This window comes from Hoplias malabaricus, chromosome 4, assembly GCF_029633855.1.
Source record: "Hoplias malabaricus isolate fHopMal1 chromosome 4, fHopMal1.hap1, whole genome shotgun sequence".
In the NCBI taxonomy this organism is placed as follows: domain Eukaryota; kingdom Metazoa; phylum Chordata; class Actinopteri; order Characiformes; family Erythrinidae; genus Hoplias; species Hoplias malabaricus.
This window is the reverse complement of record NC_089803.1, coordinates 51,178,766-51,193,238: the sequence shown is the minus strand read 5'-3', so window position 1 is coordinate 51,193,238 and position 14,473 is coordinate 51,178,766. Positions and strand designations below refer to the sequence as shown.

Genomic DNA, 14,473 nt, shown 5'->3' with positions numbered 1-14,473 from the left:
ATATATTTAGTAAAAGCACTGTTGGTCCATTTTTAAAATTACTGACAAGTTACAGCAAAGCTCAGACTGACCAGTGCCACACAATGCAGTGCACTGAAATGTCACCTTGATAAATGAGTAAAACATTAAATGAGAATAAAACATTCTTTTTGACATCAACAACTATATTAATTACACTGGTCCTTAAACTGCATTCCCAGCTTTGTTTGATTATTTCCAGCTAAAACTGGTGTGTGAGAGCGTGGAAATCACCAAAATTATGCCGAATGTCAGCACTCCAGTATCATAACTGGTCCCTGGTGTATGATGTCTCATTAAAATCATGTAGAGACGTGAATGTGTTTGCTTTATTTGATCACTGAGGGCCACCATACTCATTTCAAACCGCTTGTTTCCTCCAAGCAGGACTCTACATGACAAGAGCCCCAAGACCAAGGCAGGAGTATTCGCTGCGTGCCTGCATAATGTTTCCAAACATCTACAAAGAAACCCAGTCAATACTCCTCCAGGTCTCCGAGTCGCATCAGCCCCACCCCCTCTTCTGCCCCCATTAAGATGCCAATCATTGACATGCAGCTCAGATGTTGTCATTCCTCCATGGGATGGAATCCATGATGCGTTCAGATGATGTCATGAAGAAGGAGAGAGTGCAGGCCAGTTTGGGCAGCCATGAAAAATCACTCAAAAATGCATGTTATCAAGGCATGGAGAACAGGTAAGTAGTAATAGTAGTTGTAGCTATAGTGAAAGCTTTAAAGAAGAAGTATACAGTCAAACTGGGGTCTTTAATATATGTAAAAATAAAAAGGTATCGCAAAAAAACCCCAAAAAAACTTAAACTTCTTTATTTACGCTCCACTTTTCTGCACTTACCCATCTTTTTTGCTTTTGCACTCCTTGTTTTTCTTTGCATTTAATTTTGAGCCTGTTTTGATGTGGGAGGCGGAGCAACAGGAGTAACTCAAGCAGAATGTTTGAAGAAGAAACGTTTGCATCAGAGGTTCATCTCAAATACACCATACAGCCAAATGTTTGTGGACAGAGATTCATTTGTAGTCTTGTAAACAATATATGGCCAAACATTTTGTCATGCTCCAAAAAGAAACACGTATCTCCATTTTTGTCGATTCGTAGTTCACTACATTATTTGAATGCAGCAGCCATCCTTCACACTGTGTGAAAATTTCATGATGAAAGGACCAACAGAAATGCTGCCAAATTACTTGGAATTAATTGACATCCACTGAAAGTTTTTCTTCTCCTACAAAGTTAATATTTTGGAGAATTTGCATGTTTTTCTTTGGACAGCGTAGATTTGTGGACACCTGCTCACTCCATCTCACACACAGGATAAAATTGTGATCATGCCATCTGCACTTTGAAAATGCTCTATTGCACTGTATAAAATTTAAGTGCCTGTCTAGATGCTTTATAATGGGAGGCTGTAGGGGGAAGCTGCTAGCATAAATAGTGCAAAGGTTGAACATCTAAATGGGTTCTACAGCGTATCTAACAAATTGTGCTGTTATTCAGTGCACTAAATGAGTATACCTGAAATTAAATATGTATTTATCAGCCATCCTTGTATGACATACTTGTCTTTAACCATGGAGAAATACAATGTTACAATTAATTTCTCAAAGAGGAATTTATAATCTTCTTTTCAGGGAAAACCCCTCAAAACAGTTTCAAAAATCAAGGACCAGGAAAGTGGAGTGTAAAGGCAAAAAAACTAAAAATGAAAAAATAAGTGGATTTTATTGCAATATCTTATGTTTACAATGATTGAAGACTCCCATTTTGACTACACAGAGAAGAAGAAAGGGAAGGAACTGAGAAATAGAAAGAGGAGCTGAAGTAGGAGAGTAGCTCCTGAGATGCATTAGCCACATGAGGTCACATGATTAATGTCACATGACTGGTCACCAGGAAAGAGACATTGCTCCTAGGTGTGAGAGAGGATGTGATCAAGAGAGAAAGTCAATGCTGCGCTGGAGGAGGGAGGGAGAGAGAGAGAGAGAGAGAGAGATGCCACCCAGAAAAAACTTTGCAGCTCTTATTCCTACAGCAGCAATTTCAGTTAACAACAAGCATTGACTCAAACAAGAACCAGCATAACTCAAGGTTGTAGTTTTAGTTCATTTTCTAGCTGCTCAAGAGCGTATTCCTCTCATAATAATGAAATGGTAAATGGTTTGGTCAGTTTATAACAATTTGTTGAATTAGCTTCCTTGCTAATTATGGGATCATCCACATTTTCCTCAGACTCTTATTTTGCCAAGGCCTTTATGACAAGGGCCATGTAATGGAACACTATGTAGTGTTTTACCTTAAAATTACAGCTTCAAATTACTGCCATGCTTCACTGACCCTGTCAGTGGAGAATAGACCCGCTGTCATTGCTACTCCAGGCTCAGTACTACAGAAACAGATTTATGTAACTTTTGGCAGATTGTAGGAACCACCCACCTCCACTAACCTTCCCTCCCTTTCCCTACCACTTAATTTCAGGACAGTGTTGTAAAATTGAAACCCTGCAACTGTAGGTGCAGCCCAGGAGGAAAATGCCTAATCTTACTTTGATTGTAAATAACAAAATGTAGTGTCTTTATAAAGATGCACAAGACAACTACTAGTATAATGCTGCATTTCTGGGTCTATAGAAAGTCACATGATTGCAAACTAAAAACACAACAATAGAGTGAGAGCAGTTAGGGGAGTTAGAGAGCGAGAGGGATGGAAAGAGAGAGATAAAGAGCAGTTAGAGGACACCACAAAAGCTTTAGAATGTAAGCAGCCCTTGTTGGAGCCCCAGACCCTGGCGGAAAGGTGAAAGTTCAGGGAGGGAGAGGGTCCACATGCACCAGCACCAGCCCGCCATGTCACGGCAATGTCCCAGCACCAGAGACCCCCACGGTTTCCACGGTTACCTCCTCCTCGGCATCAGCCAGCAGCCCATTGCGTTTGTACTGCAAATAAGCATTAGCACCCCCGCTCTTCGCTGCACGGATTCTAGCAAGCCTGGTTTTCTGTCGGACAAACACACACGGGTGTTTTAGCCGAACACTTTCCCCTCGTCACACGCCTGTGTCAATGTGTGTGTATGTTCCTCTGAGAGGTGTCAACTGAATATTCTCGCATGTTTTATATAAGTTCTTTGAAGCCTGGAAGGAGCTGTGGGTAAAAAATCATATATACATATATATATTTTTTTGTTTTTGTTTTTTGAGGGAATGATTTATAATTCATGGGCATATAGGTTCACTCCTTTTTTTGTTGTTTTATTCACTCATGTACTTTTCTAGTCATGTGCACAAGTAGATATAGACTGTTGTAGGACACCCCTATTTTTTCACAAATAAAAGGGAATATTACATATCTGAATACTCCAGCAAGTAACGGGTGAGGGGGCCTATCTTTTAGGCTATGTCTGGATCAAGGCCACCATCTTGAAAACCTCTACACTGGATTAAGGGCAAGTTTTTCTAATGGGAAGGTGGTTGTTTAACATATCAAAGCAGACCAGAATTGTCAAAGAAATAGAGGTCAGATTCGCAGTATCTCTTGTAGTTTAAAAGTTATCAAGCCTTACAGCCTCATCCTTGGCTCGTTACAGGCTAGGCCAGACCCTAAATGCTCAGCGCTACCTGAAAATGCCAGAGGAAACAGTGTTCCCACGCATTCTGACCGAAGACGGCGCTGAGCATTAAGGTTTTAGAAATGTAATTTTTCCTGTCGTTTCTGTAAAGGCTTTGACTCACCCTGCAGAACTATAAACACTAGTCCTATCCTTTTCACAAACCAGATAATGCATGAAATAAAACAATGTCATGCAAGTACATTCTTGGCAGACATAATTCACACTATGGAGGCTTCCACTAAACAGTGAGGTGGTTTTAAATGTGCTTTCATCCCTCATTAGTCAGTTTCTGAAGTTATAGGCATTGCTGTCTACATGCTGTGAGAACTGTTAGTCTGTATACGTATAGGACTAAAATCTACTGCTCATCTCAAATGCATGAATTCAAGTAAAGGGCAATATTAAAATATAATGTGAGCAATTTGAAAAAATGGGAATGGATTAAGAAAATATGTCTATGAATAAAAGAAAACCTGTGAAAGAATTGTGTACTGCAGTGCTGTTTTTGTTTTCCCCACGGATACTCTTAAGCTCTGTAAATGTATTTTTTTGCTCTCTCTCTACTTTATATACATTTTACTATCTATGTCCCTCTCTTTTTCCCCTTAGATTGTTCCTTCCCTTTTCTCCTCTTTTGATTGACTTCTTTCTGACCCTTTCTTTGCCTAGCTGTTTCTCACATTCTCTCTCATGATATTTCTATATACCATTCCCTTTTTCTTTTGCACCCTCTGTTTGTCCTTTCCTCCTGGTTTCTCTTAACAGCAAAAACAGATTGTTTTTTTTAGAGCTGATTCCTGCCTGTATTTGTGTGTGTGTGTGTGTGTGTGTGTGTGTGTGTGTGTGTGTGTGTACTGATGTGGATAGAGACATCATATAGGGAGGTTTGTGTCTCTTGTGGGTTGTCTGGACTCTCACAGTCAGATGAAGGGCAGCAGATCAGAGTTTATGCTGCAGCTCAGGGAACTGACCAACGTCACAGGGTTGTGCCGCCACATTGGGGACCTACTCATTACTGAAACACACACCTAAATTAAAAACTGTGATGTTTAAATGTTGTTATTGTTTCTGTCAACACGTAAAATGAAAGCAATATAAGTATGGATTTGTACACAGAGCTCTGTTGGTCTGTCAGTCAATAGAGGAGATCAGGCTGCATCCCAAAGTAGTACTCCCTACATAGTGCACATCATATAACAAACAATACAGACAGTAATTAGACACTCGTTCAACAGGGACACTTGAGCGTTATAGCATATAACTATAACTATGTGAGTGCACAAACCATTATTTTATGACTGACTATGCCCTACAGAGGATGTAGGGTGACATTTGAATTTCGGCTTTGGCTTCGTGGCGGTATGGAAACCTCTCGCATTGATCACTCACACTCTCCTTTCTGACAAGGAGAACTAGTTTATTAAACTTTAAGCCAAACCAGAGGAATCATATAAGCAGAGAGTTTTTCAACATTATCCTCCAAGAATCTGCTCCACTCTCAGAGCACAGGAACAGTGAGATGAGATTATTTATCTGTAAACAGGGGGAAATGAGTGAGACAAAGAAATACGTTGTCTGCATTCTCTTACACACTAAAACAAAACTGGAGTGGAATAAGGCAGTTTTTGAGGCTTGTATATGAATAACTCACTTAGATTCAGACAGAACAGCACGTGCTAACAGCTTTCCATTAGATCCTATGATGAAAATTCGAATGTGGCTAAAAGATTTTTTCCTTTTCTCCTCATTATACTACACGGCATGATACTTTACGCCACTAACATAAAAAGGAGGTTGGCTTCTGTGCTTCTGGGTGTAGTAAAATGATCTCCAGCACAGGAAGGGGATCTGTTTTTCCCATTCGTTTACATTGGTGCTGCGCTCTAAAACCAAACAATTGGTCCCCAATATGGCGCCCACACCAAAAACATCATGCCACTGCAACTCATGAACACAGCTGTACTCTCCTTTATAATATATTCACTGCTCTATCACAGAGTCTAGCAAAAACAGAGTCACAGTACGGCAACCTTCCTTGGAAATAATGGCACTTGATTCTCAGAATAATACAGTTATATTCAAGGAATATTATGAATTTATAGGAGAAACATTGCCTTTATTCTCACAGTGTAACTTTTAAAAGATTAAAGGGTGTCTCATGTTCTGTAGAAGAGTTCAAATTAAAGTAAGTCACATATAGGTTATGACTGACTTGTGCCAAGTTGTGTTAAACACTATCACTGTGTAGCTCTTGAGTATTTGTGCATGTGTGTGTGTGTATGTATGTAGTGGGTACATGTCTTGGTATGTCTCTTTTTCCCTAGATCTGCATGTTGAGCTCCAGTGGGCCCTGAGAGGTCAGAAATTATGACCCTGAATGGCCAGACTGGACAGTGCAGTACCTTTTGTGCTCGCCGTTTCTCTGCTCGCTGGCTCTGGTGGTAGATGCGGCTGAAGTTGGACACAATGACAGGCACTGGAAGGGCGATAACTAACACTCCACTGAGAGAGCAGATGGAGCCAAATACCTTCCCCACAATTGTCTTCGGAACCATGTCTCCATACCTACGATGCACAAATGGAGAGAGAGAGAGAGAGAGAGAAAGAGAGAGAGAAAGTTAGTTTTTAACCAGACTTTATTCACTAAATTCAGGAATCAGGTGCAATTCTAAATTTAACAGGTCAGAGAATAATAAAGCACCACCCTCTACTGTGCACACAGCCCCACCATAGTTCCACACATTCAGAAAACTCTCCAGGTTCTTCATTGTCTTATAAAACATAAAATCAACTTTGATTCTTGATTGCACCAAACCTGTAAAAATCTGACAGACATCACAATTTACACCAGTGTCCAGCTTTTTCTTTCTGCTAAAATAGATTGCAGTTTTAGCTTTAACCCACAATGAAATTTATCAACTGACACTTTCTATTTTGTTCCTCTGACCGTACGGAAAACCAAAAATAAAAACATGAAGATCAAAACATTCACCAAAATCATGAAAATTGATTAAATAAAGCGTCCAGTTTAAAACACTGTGTAAAGCAATGAAACACTGTTTCTCTCAAAGAGCAAAAAGGACACTCAGAGGATACGATGGGGTTTAAGATGGACACAAAAGCATTGACAGCAACTATGCCGTGTAATATTCTCCACTGCAGAGAGAGAGAGAGAGAGAGAGAGAGAGAGAGAGAGAGAGAGAGAGAGAGAGAGAGATTCATTATGCACTCTCCTGCTAGTGTTATACACAAAATGCTTTGCAACACAAGTGTTCAGTTTGTCATTAAATCGCACTTAGTTCCAATGTCGCAACATGATTGGGTAGGATGCTTTTTATAAGTGCAGATATCTCCCAATAATAGCACTACAAACATAGTTCACCTCTAAAAGAGAAACAACAATCAGCTGGAACAAACACAAAAGCAAAAAAGAAACGGCCACAACAACGTTTATTACAAGTGAAAAGGAACAGTTCTAGAAGGAACATGCACATCACTAAACCACATTTAAAAAGCCACTTGATGTCGGTTTTGATGGATACCCTGTTCCACCTTAAATAAAGTAAGGTTTAAACTGTTTTCTCTCATTAACATCAGTTAAACCAGTACCACCCATTATCAAACCAAATCCTCCAAGTATCAGCTACAATTTTTACCACAGAAACATGTTCTTCCTCTGTTCCGGGGGCATATGGCAAAACCTTGCTTCAATTTTTTCATGCTTTTGTTGCTTTTTATTTACCTGAACTGTGCATACATAACACACACTTATCTAAAATAATTACTAAAACTTATAGAGAGAATAATACTTAATGTTTTAAACATAATTATATATTTATGAGAACATATTAAATTGATGGGCAATAGGCATTTTGAAAGAAATAAATATGAGAAGAGGTCAATTTAGTATGAGTTATGTGCTTTAATAAGCTACAAGTGAATACAGCGTGGCGCATGAGGCAGATGCTCACCGCGGCTCTCTGCTCTTGTAGCAGTAGGTGAAGGAGGGGCAACACTGTGTTAAATCTTGCTTTAAGGGCTGTAATGAATGGCAACGTTTTCCTTCAACCGAGTGTTTTCTTCTATTTTTTCTTCACATGTACAGAATTCTCGCTTAGTTTTTCTCTGTTTTTGCCTCTGGATTTAGTCCTTCTGGCTTTAAAGCATTTCTCTGACTTGGTCTTGGTTTGTTTTTCTGATTTTTGCTTTGCCCTTTTTATAATAAAATCCGGTGGCACGGTGGCGCAGCAGGTAGTGTCGCAGTCACACAGCTCCAGGGACCTGGAGGTTGTGGGTTCGATTCCCGCTCCGGGTGACTGTCTGTGAGTTGGTGTGTTCTCCCCGTGTCCGCGTGGGTTTCCTCCGGGTGCTCCGGTTTCCTCCCACAGTCCAAAAACACACGTTGGTAGGTGGATTGGCGACTCAAAAGTGTCCGTAGGTGTGAGTGTGTGTGTTGCCCTGTGAAGGACTGGCGCCCCCTCCAGGGTGTATTCACTCCAGGGTGTATTCCCGCCTTGCGGCCAATGTTTCCAGGTAGGCTCTGGACCCACCCTGACACAATCCCCCAGTTTTTTGAGAAATCCGTGTAAAGAAAGCCCAGTTTCAGTTGCTTAGTGGACGTAAGCAAAGGCTAGATACAGATGCGAGCCATTTGGATTTTATTATTAATTAATTCATTCATTCATTGTCTGTAACCCTTATCCAGTTCAGGGTCGCGGTGGGTCCAGAGCCTACCTGGAATCACTGGGCGCAAGGCGGGAACACACCCTGGAGGGGGGCGTTGTATTTTTCTACAACACAAATTAATTTATTGGGGCATAATTATGAAAACTGCGAAACATTATGTAGTTTACAGATAAAAACTTTAGATTTTCAGTTATGAATAAATTCCTTAATTAAGTAGTACATTTTTTGAGGTCATTTGGCGTATCACCTCTTGCTGATTCACGCACCACTTTGAGAATTAACAGTTAAACAGTTGAAACCTATACATGGAAATGAGAGTCAGTAACCTTCCTATACTTTTCTTAAGGTGAAATGAAATGACTGAAATGAGGCGGTATAAGGAAGAACCTGTCTCAGCTATACCAACAGTAGACTTTGACAGTGACATTGATATCCCATAAAAAGGGGGAGAGAGAGAAAGGGAGAAAGAGAGAGAGAGAGAGAGAGAGAGAGAGAGAAAGGGGGAGAGAGAGAAAGGGAGAAAGAGAGAGAGAGATTTTAAATTCACTTTATTTAACAATTAACCAAAAGATATCAATTTAACAAACCCTTAGTCCACATAATAAACAATAAACACACGCGCGCACACACACAAACACACCATCACCACACCATTACATTGCCTGATCAGCACACCCCATATTCAAATACTAAACAAAACAAAAATACATAATGTCCTTCAGATTCAGAACACTCCAGTCTCTCATCCAGCTCAAAGAGTCTGAATCCCCACTCTGTTTCTCCAACAAATGAGAGTCCAGTGGAGATTCCTCAGACGAGGCTGTCATAGTCCGTGTTAAAAATCCAAAGGGGACAGTCAACAGTGAGCAGTCAATAAAGAGGCAATGGACAGGCTCCGGCTGAGAACAACAGCGCCGGCCTGTCTCCACTTTTCGGACAGTACTCACCCTGGCAGCTGTAGCCCATGTCTGGTGCGCCACCATGAGGCTTCCGTTTCTTAGGGGCCGTTGATCCAAAACAGCACCTACCTCCAGAGTCCAGCAGTGCTCCCACCACACGAACAGTCTGTAAACTCCACTGTGCTGCGTGCGCTGTACACACTATCGATATCCAGTAATCCAGTCGTCTTTAACATTCTCCACAGTGTTCACAGGGAAAAAGCAGTAGGCCTCAGAGACACAGATGTGCCATAGAGACCTACTCATCGGAAATAGACAGACACTTCCGTGCGGTCGTCAGCCACTTCCTGAGTCTGAACCGTCTCTTAGGGGACAGTGACATGTAGTTCTCATGTTTAGAAGCGTACTGCACAGATCTAATGAACTTTTCAGTGTCCGAGAAGTAGTTTTTCAAGCTCACATTCCTCTTGCCTTTAGTGACATTCAAAAACCGGTTAATCTTCGTGAGAGAATACACATCCATTGGGGGGTCAGTTGTTTCAGACGAGGCCTCAGACGGACCGGCCTGGGTCGAAAAGCCCGGCCTACAGGACACGCTGGCAGGTAACTCAGACAGCCCTGAACAGTCTGATACCACGCTGTCCTCCTCAGAGTCCAGCACAGCGTCCACCGAGTCACCGAGACACTCATCCCGCACACGGCCCACGATAACGTCATCCATCTTCAAAACCGACTGTCCATCGTCCTTCACGGGTTTATCAGTCTTACACCGGGCCTTTCTGTGGGTGCTGACACTAGGCCCGACCGAGTCAGTGGGGTCACTGGGTGTGTTCACAGATGCATTGCTCACATTCACATCATCCTCACCACTGTTAAGGGTTACATTCATGGAGGCCTCAGTCCCATCCCCATCTACCCCCTCCACACCTGCAGAGCTGACCGGTTCAGGCCTCCTCTCAGGCCCCGAGACCTCAGCTACCACCTCAGCTACCTCCTCGGCTACTACCTCAGCTACTTCCTCAACCACCTCCCCACCTCTGTCCCCTGCCTGCTTCCCTTCCATTAAACCATTCTGTACATTCTCATCACCCACCTGCTGCCCTTCCATTAAATCGTTCTGTTTATTCCTAACCCCCTTCGGCTGCTCTTCTCTGTGCGGGCAGCCGAACTGTTTATGGCCGATGTCTCCACACTCAAAACAGCGGAGTTTTTCCGTACTCGCGAACACTATGTACGATCCATCCTCGTATCTAACTCTAAAACTCAAGTTTAAGGTCTGATCGCGGCTGTTTAAAACAATGAAAACCTGCCTCCTAAAAGACATGACACGTTTAATCAGTGGATTTTTAAAACCGAGCGGAATCTTTGTCATGGCACCGGCGAATTTGCCGAACCGAGCCAGTTCTCTCAGTAGCGCCTCGTTAGTAATGAACGGCGGGACATTTGAAACCACAACCCGGGTCGCGGGTGAACGCACAGGGCTGACCTGCACCAGCTCTCCCCTCACCCGGATCCCCGACTTAACCAGACTACTCACACAGTTCTCCTTCTCCAAAAACACCACCACCGCTTTGTCCATTCGAGAAGCCGATTCAATGTTCTCGTATCCAACCTGCTCCCCGACCGCTAACACAAACTCCGCTATCGTTGCCTCACTCTCCGGGACACACCTGACGCCATGGCGGGGAGACGGCGTCTCCACACCGGCCTCAGAGGCCATGACTCCAGCCACAAACTCCTCACCACCGGCCAAAAACAGTTCGGTACCAAACACCTCACTAAGCTCTCATAAAGAAGGGTGAAATAAAGGATAGAAAATAGAAAATCAAGAGAATTAGAAAAGTTGGCAACAAACGCCAGAAACCTCCACACGCCACCACGGACAAACCGCGCGCACGCGCAGAGAGAGAGAGAGAGGACAAAGTGAGATAGAGAAATAACAAAAGATAAATTAATAAGAGACAGGAAAAAAGGGAAAGATGATCAATAAAAAGGGTAAGAGAATAATATATAGATGTAGATGAGAGACAGAGAGAGAACAACGAAAATTAGAAACAAATTCAATCTGAAATAATGGAAAAGAATGAAATATACATTGATCAGCCATAACATTATGACCACCTCTATGTTTCTACACTCGCTGTCAATTCTCTCAGCTCCATTGACAATAGAGGAATACATTACACTTCTACAATTACAGAATGTAGTCCATCTATTGCTCTGCATACTTTGCTTTCCCATTTTCACCCTGTTCTTCAATCAACCACAAAGCAGGTATGATTTGGGTGATTTGCTGTGATATTGACGTGGTGGCGCTATGGTAGTAGGTGTTGTAGATCAGACACAGCAGTGCTGCCAGAGTTTTTTTAAACACTGTGTCCACTCACTGTCCCACCTATTATACACACCAACTTTGTTGGTCCACCTTGTAGATGTAATGTCAGAGACAGTAGCTCATCTGTTGCTGCACAGTGTGTTTTGTCTGTCTTCTAGTGGTTAGTAATCAGTAATCAGTGGTTACTGTGGAGGCTGTTGGCTGGATATTTTTGGTCGGAGGTATTTTTTGGTGCAGCATTGACAAAGAGACACCGCTGTGTCTGATCCACTTGTACTAGCACAACACACACACACACACACACCACTACTACTGTCAGTGTCACCACAACGCTGAGAATGATCTACCAGCCCAAATCATACCTGCTCTCTTGTGATCCGGACCTTTGAGGAACAGGGTGAAAATGGGTAAACAATGTATGCAGAGCAACAGATGGACTACAGTCTGTAATTGTAGAAGAAAGAGAGAAAGAGAGAGAAAATACACAGACATGAAAAACAAAAAAGGAATAGATGTTTATTACAGACAGATAAATGTGCATCTGAGTATGTAAATTCTCAGAGTAAACAGAATAAACACAGTAATTAGATTAGCGTTTCTATAATCAAGCTACGTAAACACAATGTTCCTGGAGCAATATCCACAAGTGCAGCAGCGTTTACTGTTTAAAATAAGCTCAGCTCTTCCGTACAGTTCCGACTACCACCACTGGGAGGAGGCAGAGAGACGCAGAGCGCAGAGCGCGTCAAACAAACTGCTCCATCTGTTGCTGTTTTTCGGGGTGTGATAGCTCTCTTAATCTGACTCCACGCCTCGCTCTTATGAGAAGACTCAAGATTCTGCCAAATCTCGCAAAATTAACACCCCCCCCACACACAAACAAATTAAGTAAACAAACGCTTCTTGTGTGTAACGAGAAAGAAGGCACCATGTGTGTTCCGTAAAGATAGATAGATAGAGAGAGAGACAGAGCTATTTCTGGACCACTTTGGTTTTCTTTGCCCTTCAAACACCACAGACCTGTTTCATTCATAATTGGGCACCAGAGAAACTTAGACGTACAAGCTTGTATCGCTCCCATGATTTGTGTGTGACGTCAGAGTGTCGCCGCGGGAATGCAACGTGCCGATGTGACATCTTATTCCCACAACACACACACACACACACACATTCACTCTTTCTGTCTTACCACCCCTTCTCCTCACTCAGAGACAGTGCTGAATCGAAGTTTCTGCCATCAGCAAGAGAAAGCCCTCTAAACCATCCTAAAGTACTTATATTTCTGAGCTGAAGCCCACATTTCTATGATTGGATGTGTGTCATAAATTGATACTTGTATGTGAAACCATGAAAGTCTTCATTAACTACATGATGTCCCTGTGAACACTTAACATATATATATATACCTTGTTTATCTGGATGTTGTCCATGTACAATTTTAAAAGGCAAGTGAAACCACCTCTGTCCTAATAGTGTATTTATAATAAACTATTCCCTGTGTTATTCACTAAACAGTGCATTGTCATATGAAACTGAATTAAGGAGAGTAGTGAATAATTTTTTTTATTACATCATGTGGGTTTTAACCAAACAATGGCGTGTATTATGGGTATCCCATATCCACCAATGTTCAAGGGTTGGGCGCTACTTTTGCAGTGCACCGTGGGATAGGTTGTGTGCACTGAAAAATGTCCCCTACATTTTTGGACATTACCACAACATGTCAGAATGCCAAAATAGTGCTCTATACAGTGAACAGGGCACAGTTTCGGATATAGTGCATGTTTGTGTGAATGTTCTGAATTTCACTGCCAATTGTAAAAAGGACCCGTGGTGACTGTTTCATTGCGTATTTCCCAGTCAGAGTTCACAGTTTCCTGAGTTCCCTGTACAGAATTCAGTAAAGAGAGAGCTCACATTTACTGGCATCCCGGAAATGACCTTTGACCCCTGAACCAGCTCCCACTCTCCTACACAAACTGAAGACTTGCCTAGAATTTCAAGCAGCTCGATGTGACTGACAGACATGCTGCACTGCGCTTATCACAGAGTAAAAGTGAGCTACTTTCACTGGTGAGTGCAAGAGACTTCTACTAAATAAAATTCAAATTCAAATTCAAATTCAGAGCAACCAAATTTAGATTCTGTTTTCAGGAATCCTCAGAACTGCTGATCACACGTGGGGTGACAAGAATATGATTTATGAAGTCAGGCCGGTAAATTTCATACATACATTATACGTACATATTTATATATTTCTTCACACACACTTAAAAAGTACATTCACGTCTGCACATTTTAAGCCATACTCGCTGTTTATTTTCATCAAAGAGGGTTGAGGATTTTGCTTTATTAAGACTCCATATGGATAATACTGACTTATTTTTGCAGTTTCACATGTACAAGGTGGAACTTAGAAAGCATTCATTCATTCATTATCTGTAACCCTTATCCAGTTCAGGGTCGCGGTGGGTCCAGAGCCTACCTGGAATCATTGGGCGCAAGGCGGGGAATACACCCTGGAGGGGGCGCCAGTCCTTCACAGGGCAACACACACACACATTCACTCACACCTACGGACACTTTGGAGTCGCTAATCCACCTGCCAACGTGTGTTTTTGGACTGTGAGAGGAAACCGGAGCACCCAGAGGAAACCCACGCAGACACAGGGAGAACACACCACACTCCTCACAGACAGTCACCCGGAGGAAACCCACGCAGACACAGGGAGAACACACCACACTCCTCACAGACAGTCACCCAGAGGAAACCCATGCAGACACAGGGAGAACACACCACACTCTTCACAGACAGTCACCCGAAGCGGGAATCGAACCCACAACCTCCAGGTCCCTGGAGCTGTGTGATTGCGACCCTACCTGCTGCGCCACCGTGTTGCAGATTGAAAGTAT

The 14,473-nt window shown here is 42.4% G+C and overlaps 1 protein-coding gene across 2 annotated transcripts in view; it reads right to left on the bottom strand.

Annotated features, from left to right (window-relative positions):
- Nucleotides 1-14,473, bottom strand: part of kcnd2 (potassium voltage-gated channel, Shal-related subfamily, member 2) — a 231,131-nt gene that overhangs the window by 8,944 nt on the left and 207,714 nt on the right. The window contains exons 3-4 of one of the 2 annotated variants that reach the window (XM_066668661.1): nucleotides 6,043-6,205; nucleotides 2,931-3,029 (exon numbers count right to left, since the gene is read on the bottom strand). In XM_066668661.1, the coding sequence (XP_066524758.1) occupies nucleotides 2,931-3,029; nucleotides 6,043-6,205 (262 nt within the window). The remainder of the gene's footprint in view (nucleotides 1-2,930; nucleotides 3,030-6,042; nucleotides 6,206-14,473) is intronic. The other variant, XM_066668662.1, reaches the window with a different exon arrangement.